This window comes from Neomonachus schauinslandi, chromosome 8, assembly GCF_002201575.2.
Source record: "Neomonachus schauinslandi chromosome 8, ASM220157v2, whole genome shotgun sequence".
Lineage (NCBI taxonomy): Eukaryota > Metazoa > Chordata > Mammalia > Carnivora > Phocidae > Neomonachus > Neomonachus schauinslandi.
The window spans coordinates 27,814,227-27,841,049 of record NC_058410.1 but is presented as its reverse complement, the minus strand read 5'-3'; the positions used below and the strand labels follow the sequence as shown (position 1 = coordinate 27,841,049).

Here is a 26,823-nt window from a genome sequence, read left to right as displayed (position 1 = left end):
TTTGAAGAACATTTTTATCCATTTATTTATATGGAGGCAGAAGGACCTGAGGCTTACTGTGTGTGTTTCCCTGGTGATAGTTACACTTTAAATTAAACCTGCAGTAATTCTTAGTGGGGGTATATTTGGTTTTGTGGCAGTGCCGGCAGACACCTCTGGCATTTAGTGGGCAGGGACTGGGCAGAGGGTCCTGGCATGGGCAGGACAGACCCTGCAGTTAGCAGTTGGCTCCCCTTCCTCCGGGGTCAGCAGCGCCCGGATTTCAGGCAGTAGGAATATTGAGCAGGATAGGTCCAAATAAAGAGTCTTCATTATGCCTCAAATTCTTCCACATCGGTATCTGTTCTTATATTTAACTTCTTATTTTTTTTTCAAATTTTTACTTAAATTCTAGTTAGTTAAACATATAGCATAGTATTGTTTTCAGGAGTAGAATTTAGTGATTCACCACTTACACATAACACCCAGTATTTAAAATGATACAGCTTCTTATTTTTGATTAGCCATATCTAGTTTATAAAGCATGTTAATATACAGTATTTCCTTTCATTCACACAGCACTGCCTTGGGTGTGTACTCATTTTATCCAGAAGGCAGTTGACTCTGGGAGGTGGAAGAGTAGGCCATTATCATACAACTGGCAAGTTATGGAGCCAAACTTGAACCTAGATCTTTTATTTTCAAAGCTGGTACTTTTTATATTACTCAATACCTGAACACTTCTAGTAAGCCCAGGCCTTTATATATCTCCAAATAGTACGATTTTCCCCTGTTATGTTAAACATTATCTCCCTAGGGATTAAATTGCCAAAATACAGTATTGCCTATAATATCTATAATCATTTCGGGATTGAAGTAGTCTACAAAAGTGGGTCTTGACAAAGATGGACGCATAAAAGGTTATGTGCTATGTGCCATATGCCATCCTTTTAACAATTACAGATTTAAAAGCCTTTCAGCATTATGATATATGTGTATATAAATACACCTGTAAGTGTATATAGATACACATATAAGTGTATATACACAAACATACATGTATGTATACACATTTTTATTCAAAAGTGTTTGGAAAGATATAACTAGAATTTAAAGGAGATTACTGACGGCTGGGATTTCGGGTATCTTAATACAAATTTTTTTAACTTCTTTAATTGGTGTATAACTTAGGTATGTATATAATCTTAAATCTTTCTTTAAAAAAGTCTAACTTTCTCTGGCCAAGGCTGACAGTGTGTAAGTTATTGAACTGTCTGTGTAATGTAGAACTGTCCTGAGAAACTGCGGCCCCAGAAAGTTTTACTTTCTAGTTTCTTTTCTTTTGCTCTTTGTATGTTTCTCTACTCTCCTTCGCTTCCAGGTGACATGTTGTTCTGCTTTTGTATGTACTATTTTTAATCTGCTCACTTAATACAATTCACAAGCTTAGAAATAGCCATTTTTCACATACACTAACTTTTCTGGATTTTTTTTTTTTTCTCTGTTTTGAGATGTTGTTCTTCTCAAAAGTCAGATTCCTAAATAAGTGCAATGTTACTATGGTTAATACATAGCGGATGGTCTGTCATTAAGTGAACTATATTCAATAACTATATGTTATTGAAATATGTTTAAGTCCCAAGTTACAAATAGGATACATTCCTGACTCGACAATGTAGTTTAACTTCAACTTATATAATTTTAAGGTTTTATTGGGAGCGATTAGACAATCTAGGACCAAGACTTCATATCTATTTCATTCAGAAAGAATATAGAATTGCTAACTTTTCTAAATATCTACTCATAAATTATAATTTAATAAAGTAAGTTAAGGTGAGAAAGAAGTACTAAGTGGGGGGCCAGGAGGTTATATAGAAGCAGTATTGTCCTTCCGCATTCTTTGGTCTCTGGAGACATAGAGGAAAGTTTTATGGGTTCAAAATCCTCTGTGTGGTGGGGTAAGCATATGCTCTTTTGAGTCCATTAGACTTGGTGAAAGGCCGTTTCCTCCATTCACTAGCTGTGAAATATAGGAAATGATACTTTGCAGGGATGTTCAGAAGATTAAATGAAATTGTAAACACCTTTGGCACATAATAAGTGCTCCAAGAAATAGCAGATATTTTCAATGAGAATAGTTATAATAAGTTTTCTATTTTAAAATGTAAGTACTGTAGGGAGAGTTCAGGTATTCATCATTCATGCCTTCCCTAGCATTACTTTAATAAGATAATTATGGTGCTTAAACTGTGGAGGAGCTTTGTGAATGGGAATTCTTGTTACATTGTCAAGATGGGGTGGGGGAAGCATACCTTGTGAATTTGGTGCAGCATGACCCAGAACAGAGCATATTTGTACACATAGACAAAGGTGAATATACGTGAATCATTTTCTTCAAATCCATGGCCACATGACCACTACTACTTCAATTCAACCTATATTTTTCTCTAAATTACTATATATTATCTATATATTTGTTTTAAAATTACTGCTTAGGAAGGCAGCATGATGTAATAGAAGAAGAGATACAGTTTAAAATCCTGAATTTGCCATCACTAGGTATTGTTATATTTAATCTCTTATAAAGTCACTTGACCTCCCTGAGCCATTGTTTCCTCAGTCATAAAATATATTATTATGAGATTTAAATATCAGTGTATGCAAAGCTGTCCCCATAGTGCCTGGCCCATATCAAGCACTCAACAAATTTTAGTTTCTTCTCTTTTTCATCCACATACATTCCTCAAACTTTGTACTTAGTCCTGTGTCACTATAAATATATGCTCTTATATTTCTGATCAAAATTGTTAAAAAAAGAAGCAGAATCACAAAAAGACACTCACCTGATGACTCCTGCAATTTATTTTTAAATGGTTCAGCAAAAATATTATTTTACATATGTATTTGTAGAGAAAGATAAAGCAAATGTAAAATTTTAACAATTGGTGAACCTAGACAAAGAATATATGAGTGTTCATTATAATCTCAGAATTTTTCTTTGGGTTGGTGATTTTAAAAATAACAACATTTGAGAAAAAAGTAAGCTGTATTTGCCCATGTAAATAAGACACTGAAAACGTTTCTTACTAATACCTTCTCATAAATATGATATTTAGTGATACTGTTTAATTGTAAAGTAAGATAAATAGCTTGATTATGTTGCATAAGCAGGAAATGGTCTTTAATCGTATTGTAGTAAACTTAGAATCTTAACAAAGCAGCAGACACAGAAATACCTTTTATCTTTGTCGCATTTACTCTCATGGGATTTTCCTTTATATAGTAAGTGTCTTAACTTTGGTGTGGTTGATGGGCTTTTTTGATCCTTATGTTTATTAGCACAGAGATTTCCACAGGCAGATACTTCTCTTTCTTCCCCTTCCCCATAAAAAAAGGTCAGCCAAAGTAAACAGATAGTATAGCTGAATATGTACTCTGTCTCACAAACCTTTCCTTTCAACTTTACCTAGTGCCCCTTACCCACAAAAAAAGGTCAGTCAAAGTAAATAGGTAAGAAACGTGGCTGAATGTGAGCTCAGATGCAGTTTCAAATGATGATTTTACCTCATCTTTTCAGACAGTTGTTCTTAATTCCTCTGCATTTGTTCATCAAACCACAAGAAAAATTATGTGGCTATGATATGACACTAACTGTTAACATTTGAGTAACTGTGATTGAATCCTGAAAATGATCAAAGAGTTGTTTAATATCGTGTGCCGCTCAGATATCTCAGATGTGTCTTTGTAACTCTATCACAGCTTTTGCTTTGTGGCAGAGGTTCACTAAACTTCACCACTGATATTAGGAAAGCATCTTAATGTAGTTATCTTTGGTTTACTTTTTAAGAATGAGAATATTTGCATTCACATATTTGCTCAACTCTGATAAGGATATTTTAATACTGAATATATTTTATGTTAATAAAGTACATGACCTGATTACAGGCTATGGGTGTCTGTTTCATTGTTTTGTCCCTAGTACCTGGTACGTGTATATTCTAAACAAATGTTTTAGATGTAAGTGAATTTAAATTACATGAAAAGTTGTATTACCCTTGGCTCACTCTTGAGTGTAAAAGCCTACAACAATTGTATTTTTAATATGGCTTTCCCTTTATGTTTGAGGTAGTCATTAATCAAACTGTGAATTTAAAGTGGAAAGTCCTGTTGGGATAAGAGAGGGATATTTTTCCAGGGTAAAACTTGCTGTTGTATTGCATTTAAGTCAGGACTGACTAGATCACAAAATTTTGCTCTTTAACAAATTTGGAACCATCATATTGGTATCCTGTTTGTCAACTAAATTTACAGATAGATATTTTTTTGTTTTTTTCCTACAATCAATTGTCAAATGCAATTTACTAATAAATCTCCTTGAGCTTCATATAACTAATAGTTAAGATATTTGTATGTATGAAGCAATAAATCCCAAGGTTGTTTATAGATTGATGTTTTTATATGTCCCAAAGAGTTTTTCCATTAGACTTGTTTAAATTAGAAAAGTCTTGTGTTAATTATTGTCATATTGGAAGGAGTTTCTGATGAAGTGAAGCATAATTTTGCAAGTTAAATGCCAGGTGAAAAATGAAAGTAGTTTCCTATAAAATGAAACAACGTACATTAATTAGAAAGGAATGTGTAAGACTTTTGATTTTAAATTCCTTGATTTGTAACTGCAGAACATTTTCAGAACTATTTAGTGCTGACAGTTTTCATTAAGAGCCAAACCAAATCTGTGTGTAATTCATAACCTAATGCAAGCACGTGAAGAAATACATAGATCTAAAAGCAGTGAGGAATGTTAAGCCTTAGCTTAGTGCCGTGTCAGTCACTGCTTTGAACTTTGAATTGTGTTGATTAGCAGAAAATTTCTGGAGTTTGTTAGTTAATTTGCATTATAATTTTTAAGAACTTCGGTTGTGCAGTTTGAATAGGCAGCTGAGTGGCTTTTGTTGCGTATATGTATATATATATATATATTTTTAAAGATTTTATTTATTTATTTGAGAGAGAGAGAATGAGAAAGAGCACATGAGAGAGGGGAGGGTCAGAGGGAGAAGCAGACTCCCTGCCGAGCAGGAAGCCCGATGCGGGACTCGATCCAGGGACTCCAGGATCATGACCTGAGCCGAAGGCAGTCGCTTAACCAACTGAGCCACCCAGGCGCCCGCGTATATGTATATTTTCTAATGTAGATAATGCTTTGCCTCATCTTCCACGGTAGGAAGCCAAAAGATATGTGAAAGTGAAAATAATCAATGAATTCTATGAGCATATTATTTGGAAATATCGCGGAAGTACAGCGTATCAGAAGGAACAGCTAGAAGAATGGAAAGCCATGGCCTCTGAGGTGAAGGGTGGAGGGAGCTGTACAGGAAGCTTCTGTTCTTTGTTATAAGCCTTGTAGAATTAGTGGATACTAATCTGTGCAGTTACAGTTTTTAAGAAAAAGGTAATTGAGCAGAAAACCTCAGTGTCCCCACCCCTTTGTTTGCACACACAGTGAGCCTGTTTATTTAGATCAACTAGGTACTACCCACCAGCTGTTAGTACTTTGTTCTGTCCCCTAAGAACTCAAGGATAAATAATTCACCCTTGAGGGGCACCTGGTCTGCTCCGTGTTAAGCAAGCGTCTGCCGTGTTATTTGGTCTGCTCCGTGTTAAGCAAGCGTCTGCCTTCAGCTCAGGTCATGATCTCAGGGTCCTGGGATTGAGCTGCGCGTCAGGATCTCTGCTCAGCAGGGAGTCTGCTTCTCCCTCTCATGTTCCCTCTGTGCTATCCCTCTCTCTCTCTCTCAAATAAATAAAATCTTAAAAAAAAAAAAATTCACCCTTGAAGTCTACCCTGAAGCTCCAATCTGGAATGTGGCAACACTATTCTAACACTGAATCTTGGAGATTTGACCTAATAGAGTGAACCATACAGAGAATAAACACCAGTAATGACCAATCTACTTGTATGTTAAAATTCAGCATGTGAAGGGCAAGTGTGTGTCTGCGTGTGTGTGCACTGTGTGCAGACTCGTGTGTAAAACGGAACCCATCTCAAGCTAGCTTATATAGAAAAGGAGAGACATTACTCAGGATCTGGGACCCCTCCGAGCACCAGGGCACGAGTGCCCCAGGGGCCAGGGAAGGTACTGAAACTGCTTGACTCAAGTGCCTGCTCTCATTTCTCCTCTTTCTGCACTGATTTTTTTTTTTTCCTTTTATTTATTTTTTTTCCTTAAGCTTTCCTGCCCAGTCACCAGAAAAGAAGCAGAATTATTTGGTCTGCTCCGTGTGTTTTTCTTTCTCCCACATGTATCGATGTCTGCTTCTCTCCCCATCGCTATATCCACCCTCCACTGACAAGAGAGTTGTTCAGTAAAGGAGATCCTTGTAAGCTGTGTAGACGCCTGACAGGTTGAGTGGGTTTATTCACAAATGCTTAGCTGCAGAGATGAGGACTTTAGGAGTCAGAGGGATATAGCTGATAAAGGACTGGAGCAGGTGAGCAATTGTTACCAGTTTAGTTCTTCAGCACTTAGGGGCCAAGTTCTCCTGCAGCCTCATCCGATCCCACTGTGGTCTGTACTTCTGTGAAATAAACTTTTGTCACATTTGGTAGGTAGTTAACCTCCGTAGCCACATTTTGGTGCCGGTGATGGTTCAGTTGAACATAGACTATTCTCATCCCTGAGATACTGATACTATTTCATGTCATGCCAGATAGAGTTCTTCCCAGTTTGTTTCTTTTTTAAGATGTTGTTTGAAACTTGATTACAAAATTATTTCATGGTTCTCCAGTTTGTACCAGTGAGCAGTAAACAAAGCCTCTAAGAGTTTTTACTTTTTTCTTCTTATGTCTCCTCTTGCTGAGATGTGGCATTCTTCAGAAAACCATCCTGTATCCCTGTGGATTGCAACCATGAATCCTCTCAGAGCAAGCCTTCCATCAGCTAATGGTTTTCTTTAATTTGTCAAAGTACGCTAGGCTTTGTGGTATGTGGCTCCTGGGCTTAATGTTTATTGTGATGAAGTGGAGTAACTCCCTCTAAAATACTGATCTAATTAAAGTTTTAACTGAAATATTAAAATGCGTTTATTTTGGTAGAGAATCTTAATTCTAGAATTTTGTGTTTAACCTTGAAAGTTTGTAAATATGGTTCCTGGATTTTTGTGACTGAGTCGTTCTAAAAGTTCTTTGAAAATTGTTCAGTAATTCTTTGAAATCAATCATACTTTTTCATTTAGCAGACAGTATTTTTCAGTTTTAGGCTTTATTTTTGTCATTACCAGTTACAAAAATAAACAGCTTTTCAATCTAGTCATGCAAACAAATGAGCCTTAGCACCCAGTGAATATTCTTCAATGAATGAATGTTTAGCTCTTTAACAAGATTGTTTTGCTAGTCTATAATTTCTATGTTTTAATCCCCTCCAAAAGCAATACAGACAATAAAATAATAAGCCCATGGTTCCATGTGTTCTGCTCAGGGAGGATTCACTTCAAAAAGATGGGGATCTGTGAGGTTACAGAAGGAGCTGATCAGTTGAGTGATGCAAAAGTCAGGAAGGGATAGCAAGATAGATGGGAGATCCAGTAAGTGCATGTAAAAAATATTAGAAGAAAGGAAAATTTCTGAACTCCTTGCCAGAGGAGTTAAGGTTTATTCTAGCTTGTACTTTTCTTAGGGTATTGGTTTTGAATGTAAGCTGGCAGACTAATGGATTGTTGGCATGGGCTTTGGCTAATGGAATTTTCTATGTAGTTTGAGGAGTATAGGGGAAGCCTGACTTGGTCCAAGGCCATTTGAACGTTCAGGGTGTTAATCAGAACTACCTGAAGAGCCCCAGGCCACCTATTTTCCAGGTTCCTTGGCATGACCGAGAAAAAGCGAATGGCAGCATCTTTCAGTAGAAGAAGTACTGGACATGGTGCCAGTAAAGTCTGTACATTGGGGCTGCCATTTATTAACTGTGTCACAATAGATTGCTTAATCTCTAAAGCAAATTCTTGAGCCTCACTCCATACCTTCTGTTTTTCATAAGCACGCCAGGTGATTCTGATGCAAAGTTAAGTTTGAGAACTGTTGGTCTAGATCAGTGATTCTCAATTAATGGATAATATCTGCCACCCCACCCCCACCCCCTCAAGAAGCTCAACCTTGGCTGTACATTACAATCACCTGGAGAATGTTTGAACCTCCCAATGCCCATGACATACCCCAGGCCAATTAAATCAGAATTTCTAGGGATAGCATTCCCACATCAGTTTTTTAAAGTTTCTCAGTTGATTGCATTTAGTTAAGGTTGAGAACCACACCCCCCACCCCCACTGGCTTTTTTCCTTGCCTCCCCTTCTGCCTGATGCCTAGAATCACTGTTGTTTCTGATGGGAATTTATCAAATCTGTATCTGTTGAAGTGCTACTTTAGATTGGTAACTTCCAGGCCTTTCCAGGCACCACGTCCTGGGAAGGGATTTTTGGATTCCATACAGATCTACTCAATTGGAATTTTCAGAAAAAATTCCTCAGCAAAGCAGAGGAATGAGTCTGTGGTCCATCATTTGGGAACCATGTCTATAGGTGATTTAAAGTTACTTTATTTGTGAGGTGGCCTTTGTTTATCTTGTCCTTAATATTCACATTTATTTTTTTTCATTCATTTAAGACGTTCTTTGGGTGTCCGTGTGTCAGATACTTTTATATATGCTAGACATACAAAGAAGAATAGGACACTGTCCCTGAATTCAAGGAGTTTAGTGCCTTTTAGAAGAAAAAAGATCTATAAATAACTAAATACATGGAAGTATCATAAGTACTATGATAGAAGCCAGAAACATAGGAATCATTATTTTTTTCCTATTCCATTAATCATTGTTGTTTCCTCTGTTCTCTTAATTCTTCTGCCTGCATGTATCTCCAGTCCATTAACCTTTCTTCATCATCACTGTCACCGTCTTAAATCCAAGCTGGTATTTACTCTTTTTGGACCCATACTGCATAGGGTCATACTATATGGGAACTCTACTTTGTTCAGAAGTGCTCTGCAGATTTAAAACTATTGTAACATGTAAAAGTTTACTAAGAAAATGTTTTCAAAGAATGTAAAGCCGAGTATATAAATCTCCTTCAGTTTTTTTTTTTAAGATTTTATTTATTTATTTGACACGGGGAGAGAGAGAGAGAGAGAGAGCACAGCAGGGGGAGCAGCAGAGGGAGAGGGAGAAGCAGGCTCCCCACTGAGCAGGGAGTCCAAAATGGAGCTCGATCCCAGGACTCTAGGATCATGACCTGAGCCAAAGGCAGACGCTTAACCAACTAAGCCACCCAGGCACCTCTCTCCTTCAGTTTTTTTTTTATTATTATTATTTGTTTCCTTTTCTTTTGTTTTTTATACTTAAGAGAAAATCCCAAATTCCTCACATGGGCTAAAAGACCTGTGTGATCGGACCCCTTCTGTTCCCTGCTGACAAGGGGCCAGCTGGTCTCTATCTGGCTAACTCCTCAACCTTCAGATTTCAGTTCAGTGTCAATTCCTCAGGATTTCATTCTTCTTTTTTTTTTTTTTTTTAAAAAGATTTACTTATTTATTTGAGAGAGACAGAGAGAGAGAGAAAGAGCGCAAGTGGGACAGAGGGAGAATCTTAAGCAGACTCGGCACTGAACACAAAGCCCAACATGGGGCTCGATCTCAGGATCCTGAGATCATGACCTGAGCTGAAACCAAGACACTCAACCAACTGAGCCACCCAAGCACCCCAGGATGTCATTCTTATACCATCCCACATTGTCTTTGGGGGCACTTGTCAGTTGCAGTGACATTTATGTTTCTGTGGTCTTTTTAAAGAATGTCAGTCTATCTCGCCACATCTCTCTTCCTTCTGACGCCCATCACAGTACCTGGCACATCCGAGGACTCACAAATTGTTGAATGAACAAGTAATTAAGTGATGAGAAAACAGCTGTTGTGACATTTTGTACTCTTCATTCTAGAGAACACTAGCCTGAAGCAGTGCAAAAAGGGAATTATAATTGTGCAATTTGCTTAGAATTTTAAAAACACAACTAAAATTAATTAAAATTCAGCTTGACTAAAATTAATGAACTTCTAAGACATGAAAAAGGAGCCAACGTTTTTTCCCATCTTTTTCTATTGTAGTTAGGAAAGACTCACAGAGAATTATGGACCAACTTGTAAGTTGAGAACAGGAAAGGAAAAAGAAGAATTTTGAAAAATATTATAAATGTTCTACTGAACTCATATGTTGGCTAAATTTCAGAAGTGTTAGTAGAGGGATTTCAAATTATATTTTAGTAAAGTAAAAAATGATTTCAGCTTAATTTTTGAAATAGTTTGGCTGTTTTATTTAACATAGTGCTCCATACTTGCTTTGTTAAAGAAGTGTGGAATCAGAAGGTAAAAAGGAACTCAAACAAGACTTTGTACTGTGATGAATTTTTCTCTCTCTCCATCTCCAATTTAAATGAAAAATGTTCCTACAGTTCTGTAATATTTTTAATCATTGGAACCCTGTCCAGTATATTTACTTCCCATGAGAGAACTTAAATAGTCAGTGATTTCATCAGCGAAGAGACAAAAAGGCACCAAGTCGTATATGTGCTGGACCAAAACAAACATTGCACTTAACAATAACATGCCTAATTTGACCACTTAATGATATATGGAGCCTGACTTCTCCCAATAAAAGGAGCCTATTTTACTTGTGTGATAGGCACATGAAGGCCCTCAGATATATAGAACTTATGGAACCTTTGATTTCAGAAGATTGCAAGGAGAGACCTTGCCCACCCCCTTACATGCAAACATGAGAAAATGTGGAGAAATGCCCACCCCCTCCTTACTGCTCGCCCCTTCCTGGCGGAATTAGAATGGAGGAACATGGAATAGTTCTGGAAGTGTCCATGTCGAACTGTTGACAGTGGTTGCCATTGGAGAGTGGGAATGAGGAAAAAAATACGTATATTTCTTTTGTTATTAAAAAAAGCCATTAGCGATGAAAAAATGGATTATAGTGTATAGAGGCATTGCTTAGCTTTTGGTTTTCTCACCTTACATAGCTTGTGCCATTTACTGTCTTTAACTTGATATTTTTGTTAAGATATTTTAGTTTACTGAAAATTTTCTTAAGTTATAAATATTAACATTAATCTTGCTGATTTTTCTGGCTCCCGATCCCCTCGAAGTTTAGGAAATTGAAGCTCCAAAAAAAAAAAAAAAAGAAAGAAAAAAGAAAATTGAAGCTCTAGTCTTCCTGTTCAGCAGACCCTCTCAAGGCAAAAGCTGGCTCATGGCCGATGTGCTGCTCTGAGCCTCAGTCTTACTTTTGACCTGAGTGCTCCTCACTGATGCTCTTATGAAGTTTTTGTGGTAGTGTTTGTTTTATGTTATTATCTAGGATTTTTTTTTCAGTAAGAATGTTCTAGACACCTAGTCAGCCATTCTGCTGGAAGTGATAATTTTTGTACTATCATATGCACAATAGGCATAATTTGTGTATTACATAATTTCCATCAGAGCTGTGAACTGATGGAATTAAGCCGGTAGCACTTTTAAGACGTTCGCTAGACGAACGTCTAGTATCCTTAGAGTTGTAACGTGTATCTTGTTTGATGAGTGTTTTGTAGATTGCAGGTAAATACCTGATAGTTTTTATCAGGTTAAAGTTAGGATGGGTGTGAATCTGGTGTGGAGCTGTATGGCGACTTGACTGCCTGTTAAGCTGTGTATTAGAGCAAATTCAGTTTTTCCTTTTTTTTTTTTTTAAGTTTTATTTATTGGTGTAATCACTATACCCAGCGTGGGGCTCGAACTCACAACCCAGAGATCGAGTCACTTCCTTTCAGGACTGAGCCAACCAGGTGCCTGCAGCTTGACTTTTTGAGTAGAATTTCGGCCCTCCTGCATGTGTGACTTCCCTTATCATATTTTAAAGCTAACGGATGTTTTCACACGTGCATTCTTATTGGGCATCCTAATTTTGATAAGGCCCACCTGTTTTGTCCTCAGTGCCACCTTTTCCTTAACTAGCTCAAAAAAAAGCAAAATAATAACAAAAACTGCATTCCAGGAACTTGTCAGGAGGGTACAAATGAATCCTTTTGCTTTTATTATCCTTAAAAAGTTCTGCTGAAATTCACAAGCCAATTTCTATGGTTGGTCTGAAGACAAATGCTCATCCATTCTATTGAAATAGAATCTAAATCCCAAATGAAGTCGGAAAGCTGAATACCTAGATTAAGTTGACCTTCCTATAGAATGATTCTACTACCCTGTCCTTTGGGGTGATACCATTGACTCATGAGTAGCAGCCTATGAAGCAACATCTCTGTGTTTCCTTCAGAGATGTTGAAGATGCTTTTTATTTTTGTTTATCAATCTCATTGCAAGTTCAGATTTACTTTCCTGTCCTTTTCCTTTAACTCATTTTTTTTGGCCATATTAAATACTCATTTTTAAAACCATTTTGAATATTTTTAGGAACATAGTGGGTATTTACAAAATCATTTGATTACTGTTTCAAATAATGCAAATCAGTGAATAACCATGTTCTAGAAACAAAATTACATGATGACTTATTTACTTTTGCTTATATAAACATTATCAAAATCTAGAAAATTAGATTTCAGTACAGTATCTGTCTCTAGACCCAAAGGAACAAATATGCAAAGACAGTGGAGGCCACTTTTATGATTTCTGAGAAGGACTGCAGCCTGTTCCCTCATTTGTTTGAATAGGAAATTTTCAAAAGTAAAATCACTCTCCTTAAATATTTTTGTAGATTTCAGTAATCTGATAAATGAGCTATTTATTCATTGTCTCTCTGGTACCCACACAGTGGTTTATCCATAGCAACAATCCTTTTCAAACTTAATAAGACCAACCCTGTATTTATTAGGGAAATAATATCACCAGGTTAAACAAACTATGACTGTTGGTTCTGTGTATTTACTCTCTTTCAAAGAGATCTGCTAAACCTTCAGTGTGTTCCATGTTGCAGATCATTAGGGAGGCTGAATTGGAGTATGACTCTATGATCCTGAATGTGCCATTTTTATGGAGTGTTTAGAGTCAAATAAGAAAGATGATGAGCAAATAAAGCTTTAGAAATAAAGTACTATTTTGTATATTGAAAATAGGGCCAAGTTCCTATCTGTACAGTAGAAATCAGAGACATATTATGATAAACAGTACCACTCCCAGTCTATAGAGAATAAATGGAATACTTAATATTGGCCCAGGAAAACATATTTCAGTTTCTTGACTCTAGAAATTACATTGATGTAGAATCCATAAGAAAGGCTGTGCCTCAAAAAAAATTTTTTTTTCAGAATTACCGAGATTTTTATAAGAGAACAGATTCTTTTTAAAGAATCTGAATTGCTGTTGAAATGTAAATTAAGCCTAAGATCTTTTCATATCAGTTGTTGAGAAATGAAGTATTTAAAAATCACAAAATGTTAGAGTTCGGGTAATCCAATATCCTTATTTTACAGTCATGAATGCTTTTAGAAATTGCTACAGAAGCATAGTATCTCATCTTAAATGTCCTTGTGCAATATAAAAAATTTTTTTTAACTAAAACTTGTTAAGCTTCTATCCTACAAGGTATACTAATGGGAATAATCTACAAGGGTAGATTGATTAATAATTTCATTTTTTTATATAATAGAATGGGGTACATTTTTTATTAGTTTTTTTATGTAGATCAATAGTGGGGCTCTGTATTTAAGAATTGGTTGAAGCTGTCTTGATAAAGACCCTGCTGTGGTAAATATCTGTTTTTTCTTAGATCCATTTTTGAGTAGTTTTAGCACTTAAATTATTTCTTTCTGTTTATATTCACAGATTCTGGAACTTTTCAAAGCCTGACCCTCTTCTTGAAACAGTGGAACATCACACGGAGTTTACTTGTGGTTTAGATTTAAGTCTTCAGAGTCCTACTCAGGTAATGGGTGTGATCTCCTGATGTTTTTCTTACCCATGCAGTTTGCAACTGGCTCTATGCACGGCGTGTGTTGCTGTCAGGAAGACACTTTTGCCTTTAGGGCAGGACAAAGTATATTTACTTAATTAACTTGATCTCTTTTGTTACATAAACTTGAGCATTTGAGCAGACCTCTCCCAATAGAAAGGGTGACAAGAGAAGAATAGAATGGGGATGGCTTGTCCTCAGAGGTTTGTGAGAGTCAGGAGTGTGGTTGTAGATTCAGTTGCCTCACTGAGCATTTGAGATGATGGGTAGGTCATTTTCCTCTCAGGACTATCATCATCCTCTCCACACCACGTGTCAGAAGAGAAGCTTCCAATGGGCAACCAGATAGAGTAGAATGGCTACTGTTTTAATTAAACTTAAGGGGTGCCCAGGTGGCTCAGTTGGTTAAGCATGGGCTCTTGATTTTGTCTCAGGTCATGATCTCAGGGTCATGGGATCGAGCCTGTGTGAGGCTCTGTGCTCAGCGGGGAGTCTGCTTCTCTCCCTCTCCCTCTGCCCCTCCCCCCATTCATGCATGCACTTGCTCTCTCTAAAATAAATAAATCTTTAAAAAAATTAATAAACTTCTTATTTTCCCCCTTTTGTTCTCTTGAGGACTTGAGAGTCAAGTCAACAACTATGGTATGTTGAGTGATTAGACACTTTATAACACAGACTTGTGAAAACACCAACATAATCATGAAACAAAATAATATGTGGAAATTCTAGAGTATGACTAAGAAATTATGTTTTTATGATGAATTTTAGAACTTGGACCAAAAGCAAATCCCGTTTCTCATTACTGTATTCTTAAATTTAAATGGATAGTTTTTTTTTTTTTTTTTAGGAACTTAAGACAATTCTCATTATAAAATATTCTCAAAAAATAAATACATAAAATATTCTTATTAGGCATTAGAATATTCTCATTAACCTTAGAATAATTGTTTTTAAATGATTTAATGACATCTGAGAAGAAACTGAAATAGTGATAGGTGAAATAGCATTATCTTTAATGTAAATATAATGTGTTTCAAATGAACTAGTTCCTTTTCTGAGAAATACATTTATTATAGATGGTTTTTAATAAAATAATCACACCTGTTTGCTGTCCTAGTTAAAAAAAGTTGCAGTGTACCTATTGAAATGTGGCACTACCAAACAAAGGACCCTAAGTAAATATTTTCCTTCTCATATATTTCTGTTAACCTGCACTTTATGCGTCCCAGACTATGGCCTCCTCAATGTACATGGTCATGGCAGTTCCTCGCCCAGAGCGTCAAGTGTTTTCTAAATCCTCCACACATAGACCACCTTATTAAAAGGAACTTTGTTTTCAGAGGATTTATTAATCATATTTATTAATCATTTTGTATTAGTCATATTTTAAAATCTCTTAAATAGTAAGAGATTTTATCACATGGTCATATATATATGTGTGTGTGTATTTTATAATCTGGTGACTGCCAACCATCTCTTCTGGTTGAATAACCAAACTCCATTTGTACTAAGGAAATAGTTGCTGTTGGGAGCAAATAGGAATGGAGAAGCAGGGGTCTTTGAGCTCTAAAGAAGCATCAAATTCAGTGGCATAATATACAGTTCAATTGTACTAGAAATCTCCACTGAATTAACTCATAGTGGGACAGAATCTTGGGATTAGGAGGGACCTTAAAAGTAAGACCACTCCCTCTCATTCATTTACTCTTTCCACAGATATTTTCATATGTCGGACTTGTACTAGGTACTGGGGATTCAGTGAGGAATGAAAGTAAACGTGGGCCATGTCTTCATAAAGCATTTAGTCTACTGTTGTATCAATTAATCTCACAAATGAATGTGAATAGACAGCTGTGACAAGCCTATGAAGGAGAAGTACGTTGCTCCTCAGAGGTTCATAATTAGGATAGATATTTGACCTGTATAAAACATCTGTAAGGAAGTGAGGCTTATCTGAGATCCGACGAGGAAGTATTAACTAGTGAAGAGACAGAGGAATATCATAAAAAAGTAATAGTATATCACAGACCCTGGGATGGGAGGGAGCATGGCTAGTACTTGAGAATGAAAGAAATTGTTTCTTCTTTATTTATGGTATATTATTCAACATTAGAATTTAAGAAAATATATTTGTTTACTTGTCATATTTTTAAAAGTTGAATGTTGAGATTATCAACTAAATTTTATGTTTCTCCCCATTCTTCAAGGTTAGTCACATTTGCTTTATATAATTTTTGCTATGTGTTGTAGGTCATACAAATGAAATATTAAAGAGTTTTTTTAGTTAATGCATCTTTTATTATTAATGTATTTTTAATCATTTGAAAGTATTATTACAGAATTATCTATTTTTCTGTTTCTCTTAATGCTCTTTGACATTCATTGATTCTTTTATTCAGTCACATTTATTGAGTATCTACTACAGCTGTGTAAGACAGGTAATTACAGTGTAGTATGAAAAATGCTAAAACAGGGAAGCTAAGGATGCTTTAGGAAAATATGCATTCATTCATATTTGTCAGGTGCCTACTGAAGGCTAGGCATTGTTCTAGGCACTAAGAATAAACCAGCAAACAAAGCAGACTTGGTTCCTGCTGTCATGGAGCTTACATACAGGGGAGAAATCAAATAATAAACCAAAAGATGATTTCATATAGTAATAAATGCTATTCAGAATTGGAGCAATTTGATAGAGAATGATGGGGTACTTTTGCTTAAATGGTCTGGGGAAGACTCTAAGAAAAGTGAAATGTAAGCTGATAGTTGAATAATGAAATGAAGCCAGCCATCCAAAAATCTAAGGGAAGAGTGTTTTTCACAGAGGAAACAACAGTCAAGTCCTTGATATGGGAAAGGGTTTGTTATTATTAAGGGACAGAAAGAAGGCCAGTGTGGCTGGAGCCTACTGAATGAGGGGGAAAGTGATGGGAACTAGGTAGGGGCAAAATTGTGGAGGGACCTGTAGACCGTACTGTGTTTGACTTTCTTTGTAATTGCCTTTGGAGATTGAAAAGCAGAAGAACGATAGAAATTGATCTGTGGATTTTCTTTATTGAGGTATAATTGATATTTCAGGCATATAACATAATGATCTGACATTTGTATATATTGCAAAATAATCACCACAATAAATCTAGTTAACATCTCTCATCACATGAAGTTATAAAAAAATGTTTTTCTTGTGATGAGGACTTTTAGGATCTCTCATAGAAACTTTCAAATATATAATACAGTGTTATTAACTATAGTCACCATGCTGTACCATTTTATAATCCCCAGGACTTATTTATTTTATAACTGGAAGTTAGTACCTTTTGACCGCTTTCATCTATTTCTCCCACTCCTTACCCTCACCTCTGGTAACCACCAATCTGTTCTCTATATCTTTGAGCTTGGTTGCTTTGTTTTTTGGTTTTGGGGTCTTTTAAGATTCCATATGTAATTGAAATCAAAGTATTTCTTTCTCTGTCTGATTCCTCTTAATATTATCACAAATGGCAAGATTTCATTCTTTTTTTATAGCTTAATTTTATTGCACATATATATATGTGTGTGTATATGTGTATCTATCTATCTATCTACCTATCTATCTATCTATGTATCTATCTATCCCTACCATGTTTTCTTTATCCATTCATTCATTGATGGACACTTAGTTGTTTTCATATTGTGGCTATTGTAAATAATGCTGCAGTGAACATAGGGGTACATATATCTTTTGAAATTAGTATTTTCATTTTCTTTGGATACATACCAAGAAGGAAAATTGCTGGATTATATGGTAGTTCTATTTTTAATTTTTAAAGGAACCTTCATACTGTTTTCTATAGCAGCTACACCAAGGTACATTCCCACCAATAGTTTACAAGAGTTCCCTTTTCTCTACATAATTGCCAACACTTATTATTTCTTGTCTTTTTGATGATTGCCATATTCTAACAGGTGTGGGGTGATATCTAACTGTGGTTTTGATTTGCAGTTCCCTGATGATTAGTAATGTTGAGCATTTTTCATGTTGGCCATCTGTATTTCTTCTTCGGAAAAATTTCTATTCAGAGCTTCTGCCTCTTTTTTAATTGGATTGTGTGTGTTTTTGCTATTGAGTTGTATGAGTTCATTCTATATTTTGGATATTAGCCCCTTATCATATATGATTTGCAAATATTTTCTCCCATTCAGCCTTTTCATTTTGTTGATTATTTCCTTTACTGTACAGAAGCGTTTTAGTTTGATATAGTTCCCCTTGTCTTTGCTTTTGGAGTCAGATCCAAAAATTTGTTGCCAAGACTCTTGTCAAAGCTTAATACCTGTGTTTTCTTCTTGAAGTGTTATGGTTTCAAGTCTTAAATTGAAGTCTTTAATCCATGTTGAGTTAATTTTTGTATATGGGATAAGATAGTGATCCAGTTTCATTCTTTTACATGAGGCTGTCCAGTGATTTGTGCTTTTAAAAGATCATTCTGGGGGCATCTGGGTGGCTCAGTAGGTTAACCAACTCAGTTGGTTAAGTGTCCAACTCTTGCTCAGGTCTTGATCTCAGTGTTAGGAGTTCAAGCCCTGCATTGGGCTCCATGCTGGACATGGAGCCTACTTAAAAAGAAAAAAAATCATTCTGTCTGTTGTGGCAGAATAGCAGACAGGTAAGATTGAAAGCTGGGAGGGCAGCTTAGAGTCTCTTGAAGTAATCCAGGCAAAAGATAATGGTGACTTAAGGGGCACCTGGGTGGCTCAGTTGGTTAAGCGTCTGCCTTCGGCTCATGTCATGATCCCAGCATCCCAGGGATCGAGCTCCCTACTCAGTGGGGAGCCTGCTTCTCCCTCTCCCTCTGCGACTCCCTCTGCTTGTGCTCGCTCTCTCTCAAATAAATAAATAAAATCTTAAAAAAAAAAAGATAATGGTGACTTAAAATCTAAGAGATGTTGAGATGAAAAGATTCATAATATAGTAGATTGAACCATATAAAATTACTGAAAATTTCACATGGTTTACTTTGGAGATAGTAGGATTTGCTGATGGGTTAGAAATGGGCTATGAGAGAAACAGAAAAATCAATGATTACTCCTAAGATTTGGGCCTAAAAACAAGGTGGGCAATGGTTTAATTTACTGAGATAGGGGAAGAGGAGATGATCTGGGATCGGGAACAGTCAAGAGTTATGTTGGGGAGGTCTCCTGTTAGACATTCAAATGGAGATGCTAGGTAAACAGATTTAGGCTTGTCCACCTCGGGGAAGAGTTTAGGGTAACAAATACAAATTTGGAGGTTTTTGGCATAAAAACGATTTAAAAGTTTGGGGGAAGATTAAAATTATCTAGAGAGTATATAAGTGAAGAAGAGGCTCAGAAGAAACTCTAGAAGTCTGAAAAAAGAGAATCCAGCAAAGTGGATTGAAAGGAACGGTTAGCGAGGTGAAAGAAGAACTACAAAAGTATAGTATCTTTGAAGTTCAAAGAAGAACTTAGTTCAAGAAAGAGGACATTCCCATGTATTGCTGGTGGAAATGTAAAATGTTGTAGTTATTTTGGAAAAGTTTGGCAGTTTCTTAAAAAGTTAAATGTAAATTTACCATACATCTCAGCACTTACGCTCTTAGATATCTAACCAAAAGAAATGAAAATATAGATCTACACAAGGACTTGTACATGAATGTTCATAGCCAGAAAGTGGGAGCAATCCAAATGTCAGTCAGCTGCTGAATGGATAAACAAAATGTGGTATACCGATACAATGGAATACTATTCGGGAATAAAAGGGAGCAGTTTGATACATGCTACAACATGGATGAAGCTCCAGAGCATTATGCTAATGAAAGAAACTAGATGCAAAGACTGTATAATGTATAATTTCATTTATATGAAATGTCCAGAAAAGGCAGGTCTGTAGAGATAGAAAGGAGATCAGTGGTTATCTGTGGTAGGGGATGAGGATGGGGATTGTTTGCAGATGGACACAGAGGACCTTTGGGGAGTGGTGGAAATGTTCTAAAACTGGATTATGGTGATAGCTGAACAGCCCTGTAAAGATCCTAAAAATCATTGAATTGTACACTTAAAATGGATGAATTTTATGGTATTTAAATTACCTCTCAGTGAAGATTTTTTTAAAAAAGGAGTGGACGTTCTAATTTTCCCTACGATGTAAAAAGATGAAAAAAGCATGATTTCCGCTGTAAAAATAAGAGAAAGTCAGATAAACTACAAAATCAGACTTCCTGTGAATCTATCAGAAAGCTGAGACAGCAGGGCAAACAAGTAGCCCTAAGTCCAAGGAAGCCAAGAGGCCTCCTTCCAAGGAGAGATGGGACCCCAGTACTGTTTTACTTTTGGCAGAGCACGGGCAGAAAACACGGCTGCTATACAAATGGGATCGAGTGGAAAAGGTGGACAACGTGTGTGAACAGATGAGGGATTTCAGCCAAGAGATAAAAATAGTCAACTGAAAATAGTAATTTTTTAGAAGTACAGTGTCAGAGATGCAGTCCTTCAATATGTCCATCAGAAGACTCATCAGTAAATTTAGAGATAGGTCACTAGAAACTACCCAAGCTGAAACCGCAGGAGAAAACAAGAACAAGGGCAATAAAAGAGAACAGAGCATCTAGCATCTGTGGGATAATATCAGATGTTTTTGCATATATGTAATTGGAGTCCTAAAGAAGAGAGAGCAAATAGGGAAGATGAAATATTTAAAGAGAATTTTCCAAAAATAATGAAGGTCAAATCACAGGTTTGAGAATCCTAGAGAGCCCTGAGCAGGATTTAAACAAACAAAACAACACATCAAGGCATACCCATATTCAAACTGCTAAAAACCAAAGATAAAGAGAAAATATTAAAGGCAAACAGAAAAAAGAAACATACCCAGAAGCATCTAGATAAAGATTACAGAAGACTTCTTATCAGAAACTATGTAAGCCACAAGACAGAGGAATGTCTTTTTAAAGTACTAAATGAAGAATATAAAGAGGAATCTTTTGAATATAAAGAGGAAATAAAGGGGGCTCCTTCGTGGCTCAGGTGGTTAAGCGTCTGCCTTTGGCTCAGGTCATGATCCCAGGGTCCTGGGACCCAGCCCCCTGTCAGGCTCCCTGCTCAGTGGGGAGTCTGCTTCTCCTTCTTCCTCTGCCCCTCCCACTGCTTGTGCTCTCTCTCACAGGCTCTGCTCTCTTTCTCTCAAATAAATAAAATCATTTAAAAAAAAGAAGGGGAAATAAGGAAACTTCAGACAAAAGCTCAGAGCACATCTATGCTACAAGAAATGTCAGAAGAAATATACCCAGACCAAAATGAAAAGAAAGAGGCAGACAGAGGGAGGAAGGGAGGTAGGGAAGAAAGGAAGGAAAGAAGGAAGGAAAAGTAAGGGAAGGGAGGAAGGAAGGGAGGGAAGGAAAGAAAGAAAGAAAAAAATAAAGTAACTAGAAATGGCAAAAATGAAGTAAATATGCAAGACACTTTTTAACTTTATTTTGTCGCTTTGAAAATTTTTGCCTAAAGCAAAAATAGTATTGTATGCATTATATTTGCATACAGTATATCGTAGAGCTCATAGTATGTACAAAAGTAAAATGTATGACAATAATAAAATGAGGGAAGAATTGTGATAAATTTGAGAGTAGATTGTGATAAATTCAAGATGTTTATTCTAAACCCAAGTTAACATCTAATAAGTTTTAGAAAAAAAGCTATAACTATTAAGCCAATCATGAAGATAATTATAAAAAATAACTACCTCAACATAATAAAGCCCATATAGAAAAACCTACAGCCAACATCATACTCAATGGTGAAAAACTGAAAGCTTTTCTCAGGAATAAGACAAGGTGCTTGCTTTCACCATTTTTATTAAACATATAGTAGTGGAAGTTTTAGTTAGATCAGTCAAGAAAAAGAAATGAAAGGCATCTAAATTGGAAAAGAAGAAGTAAAGCTAATCTCTCTTTGCCAAGGACACGATCTTATATGTAGTAGCCTTTAAATCAAACTATTTCAACAATTATATTAAATATAAATGGTCTAGGAGTGCCTGGCTGGCTCAGTCGGTAGAGCAGGTGACTCTTGGTCTTAGGGTCATGAATTCAAGCCCCATGTTGGGTGTAGAGCTTGCTAAAGAAAAGAAAAGGAGAGAAGAGAAGAGAAAGAAAAAAAAAGAAAAGAAATGAAAGGGAAAGGAAAGGAAAAATGTAAATGGTCTAAACATCCAAATTAAAAGACAGATTAAATGTGGTAGATATGTGAGAGACTTTGAGAAACTCACTAGGTCCAGACTTTGTAACCTGTTGGATTTGGGATTCGAAGAAGAGGCTTTTCTAACTCCCAAGATCTAGGATCTTGTTACTTTCCGTATAAGATTTTCAGTGACGAGTTTGTCTCTTCTTCTCCCTATAAGTTTATCTTTAAAAATTTCTTCTTTTTTCCTTTTTAAAAAAAATTTTTATTTATTTGAGAGAGAGGGAGAGAGCAAGAGAACAAAAGCAGGGAGGAGGGGCAGAGGGCAAGTGAGAAGCAGGCTCCCCACTGCGCAGGGAGCCTGATGCAGGGCTTGATCCCAGGACCCTGGGATCATGACCTGAGCTGAAGGCAGACGCTTAACCGACTAAACCACCCAGGCATCCCTCTTCTTTTTATCAAACTAAGATGATGCCTCAACCAGTATCTTTCTTTGCATATCTAGCATGAACACATTTTCACACAAACATTTGTATTATTTGTAGTATTTATGTTTTTGCCAAGTAGCATTAAACTCCCTTGTAGGGAGATACAAGAGATCAAGTTCTTGATGCATGTCCCTATTTTTCTCTCACATATTTTCTCTCTGTTATTTATTGCGAACGAACTCTCCCACAACTTAATGGCTTAAACATCAATTTTCTTTGCTTACAATTCTGTGAGTCAGCAATTTGGGCTGGACTCAGCCAAGCAGTTCTGTTGGTCTCACCTGGGGTCCTTCATGTGACTTCAGTCATCTGGTGACGTAACTAGAGCTGGGTGTTCTAAGAAGGCCTCACTCACGTGTCTAGGTTACATTGCTGGTTGTCGTCTTGAGTCACGTGTCTTCAGATGAGCCCAGGCTTCTTTACTTAGCAGTTGTAGGTTTCCAACAGGGCAAGACTAAAAGCTGCCAGGCATCTCCAGGACTAGACTTAGAAGTTCATGCAGCGGCCCATCTGTTGCAAAGCAAGTCATGAGGCCAGCTCAGATTCAAAGAGTAAGAAAAATAGACTCCACTTCTTGATAGGAGTAGCTGCAACCATTAACCTTAAGAGTTATTTTTGACATATTTATCTTTTATTCTCACAATATGTGGTTAAGTTTACCGATTGCATATTAATGTCACCCTTTGTTCATATTTTATTCTCTTAGAAAGTATCTTCCTCTCACCTTTAAGAAAGTACCTTTCCATCTGTTTTCAAAAACTTGTTGTCTCTTGTAATCTTAACAGCTGTTGGATTTTGCTGATGTTACTTTAGGTCTTTGTATCTTAATATATCCTTTGTCTTAAAAGAGATTTATCTGAGTTCTTATATTTATAATTCCTTTTTCTTTTTAGCTTCTTCTTTCTTAGAGATCTGAAAAATGAGATCCAAAAGCATTCTTATACCTCCTTTCTTCTTGACAGATGTAAGATCTTGTCTTTAAAGGTTTAAAACTTGACAAATAAGTATCTAGGGTCATTCTTTGAGGATAATTGCTGAGAAATGCTCTATCCCCTCTCTTGTTAACCAGGCTGAAGTTACCTTTCAGCTCAGAAAATTTTTCTTTGATTTTTTTTCCCTCTGATCATGATTTGTACAGCCCTGGCATTTTCTCTTGTCTCTCTTATCCTTATGATTTCTAAATTGGATACCCTTTTTCTGTTTTTAGGCGTATGATTCTGGACCTGTAATATACCCGTTTGTATAATGGGGATTTTCTGTATTAATATATTTTTAGAATTCCTGACTTTGTGCTCTATAGTATCAACTCTGCTCCTTTGAATGCTCATTGATATTTAGTTTAGTATTTATAATCTGGGTATAGGTTTACATATTGTTACACATGCCTTTTGGGAGACAGTTATTTCTCTTTTTAATCTCTTTTAAAGTAGACTTTATTAGTTCATTCCAAAATAGAATCTTTATATGTTTAATAAAGTTGATCTTTTTTCTCGTGATGAAATTGGGAAATTACATTCAGAAGAAAGAGAAAAGATTGGGGCGCCTGGGTGGCTCAGTCGTTAAGCTCAGGTCAGGGTCCTGGGATCGAGCCCCGCATTGCACTTCCTGCTCGGCAGGAAGCCTGCACCTCCTTCTGCCACTCCCCTGCTTGTGTTCCCTCTCGCTGTTTCTCTCTCTGTCAAATAAATAAATAAATAAAAACATTTTTAAAAAAAGAGAAACGATTACCCATGGTCCTACCACGTTAGAAAGAATCTCTGTTACACCATATTAGTATGTTTCTTTTCAGTCTTTTCTTTAAGAAATTTTTATTTGAAGTGTAACCTCCTTGTTGGAAAATACACATATTTTAATTGAGCAGCTCAGTAAGTTATCAAGAAATGACCACACCTTTGTAACCACCATTCAGGTTAAGATACAGAACCCTACCAGAATCTCAAAAAGTTCTCTCATGCTTCTTTCTACATCTTGCCCCCATCCTTCCCAAAAGTAACTACTCTTCCAGTCGTTTTCCATATGTATGCATATTTTTCATAGTTGTGGTTATATTACATATGTAAATCTATCTTCTGGGACTCCTAAAATTCTTGGTAAATATAATCTTTAATGAGTGAGTATCCTACACTATCCATGATAGGACCATGTATGCACTTTACAAAGATTTTTTTTAGGGCAAAAGAAATTTTATATATTTTCATTTTGTTTCAGTGGAAGATGCTTAAATTTGGCTCTGATTTAAACAGTTCTATAGATGTGTTTTTAAAAGTATCTTTGACTTTGTTGACATTTTAGTAAAAAAAAATTTTGGCAATATATACGTATATTGAAACATTATGTTGTACACCTAAAACTAATGTAACTTTTTTTTAAAGGACAAATTTATAAAGAAATTTTTAAAAATTAGGCATCATTTAAAAATTCAGCTCATGTTTTGATTCAAATCTCTCTACCCACAGTCTTAGATGCCACCTTTACGAATTGACAGTGGATAAAAATATTTTGCAATTCTTAGTATGAAGTTGGAAAATTCAATTGTAAAAGAAGACCAGCATTATTGGTAGTTAAGATAACTAAATTCTTTTCACCTTTTATCGGAGGTGATATTTTCTGCATCTGTCACAGACTAGCTTTAGAGCCAAAAAGAACATGTGCCAGAAGCATCCAGTGTCCTCAGGCATTATTAGTCTCTGTTGTTTCTTCTTTGATGCTCTCATAATTGTGTGATTTGTGGCTGAAAATTATATAACAAGGGCCTGTTTTCCCCCAGCTGTAAAACATTCTGAGGCTCAGCTTGGTAGGACCTTGGTGTATCCCTAAGGTGGATGTGTTAACCTGTGTCTACTGCTTGCTGGGCTTCATGGACAACCCTTGCAGTGAGAGTTTGCAGAATTATTGACATCTTAGTCTCTGCTGCCTCGGCTCCCAATCCTGAATCACCCACTTTCTTGCTCATTGTCATCACTTCTGAGAAACCAAGCAAAAATGCTGACTTGGCACACCACAAACTACATTTTCACAAAAATTTCATCTGGGCTCTTGGTCCTACTCAACTTACGTTTGAAGTCATTTTGATTTTCTAGCCCATTCATTCTCCACAATATCTTTTCTCAGCCTCCCACAGTATCATTAACACTCTGGACACGTGACCTTACTTGCTATTTAATTGTAAAAATAAGCAAGAATAAATATCTTCTTCCCTCTCTATCACCTCACAATATCTGTGGTCTATCTCTGTTTCTCCCTTTTCCAGTGGGTTCCTGATTTTCTCACTGACTTCCTCATCCAGGTGTTTGCTTCCTCAGATGTACACAGTGCTTTTATAGATCGTCAGCCAGTTCTGTTCTCTATTTTCAAAACTCACTTGACCTCACTGTCCTGTCTCCCTACCAGTAAATTTGGCTTTTCTTCCATTATTAGACATCAAGAATTAGTAGGTTTACCTGCTGCTTTTACTCTCTCAAAATCAACATTCTCTTTTTACACCCTTGTATCTGTCTCCCTTTCATCATTCAGATGTTAAGCCCAAAAAGTCACCAGGAAACCCCCGAAAACCAAGTTAGCCTTTTCCCAAATTTCCTTCTTCTTTAGCTATATGATTTAGATTTGTTTAAAGAAAAATCTTCTCATCCTGTTGCTTTAATGCTAATTGTACTAACCTCATCTTCTTTACCACTTTGACAAATGTCTTCATCTCCAGTTTCTTCTTACCATCCTTACAGAAGTAGACATCCTTTAATATCAATTAATTTAATTATATGCTAGGGATGCTTGTCCCATTTATCCAATTGCATTTACTGTGTGGTTGCAATAGATGTCTTACTTTTACCCTGGTATTCCTAACTGCTCAATTGATTGCATGATGGGCAAGACCTGAGAAGTCATCCTAGTTTGCTTGTCTCCCTAAATTCAAGTGGGCATCAAGTTTATAAATTTCTCCTCACCAATATCTCTGAAATCTGGACCATTCCCTTCTAGCTCCATTGCCTTAGATAAGCATTTATTAGTATCTCTGCCATGGTTGCTGCAGGAATCTAATTGGTCTCTGAGCTCTTTTCATCATTCCACTGATTCTCAAGACTGCTTCTGGGGAGAGCTTTCCATAATGCAAATCTGATTTTGTTAGTCCTTGACCTGAAATCTATCAGTGGCTTCATTAAAGGTAGGAACAAGATGAGAATTACCATCTTCACTAGGATAATCAACATGGT

The 26,823-nt window shown here is 36.4% G+C and overlaps 1 protein-coding gene across 2 annotated transcripts in view; it reads left to right on the top strand.

Moving 5' to 3' along the window:
- Positions 1 to 26,823, top strand: part of PEX7 (peroxisomal biogenesis factor 7) — an 82,966-nt gene that overhangs the window by 46,146 nt on the left and 9,997 nt on the right. For both annotated transcript variants that reach the window (XM_021693241.1, XM_021693243.1), the window contains exon 9: positions 13,835 to 13,934. In XM_021693241.1, the coding sequence (XP_021548916.1) occupies positions 13,835 to 13,934 (100 nt within the window). The remainder of the gene's footprint in view (positions 1 to 13,834; positions 13,935 to 26,823) is intronic.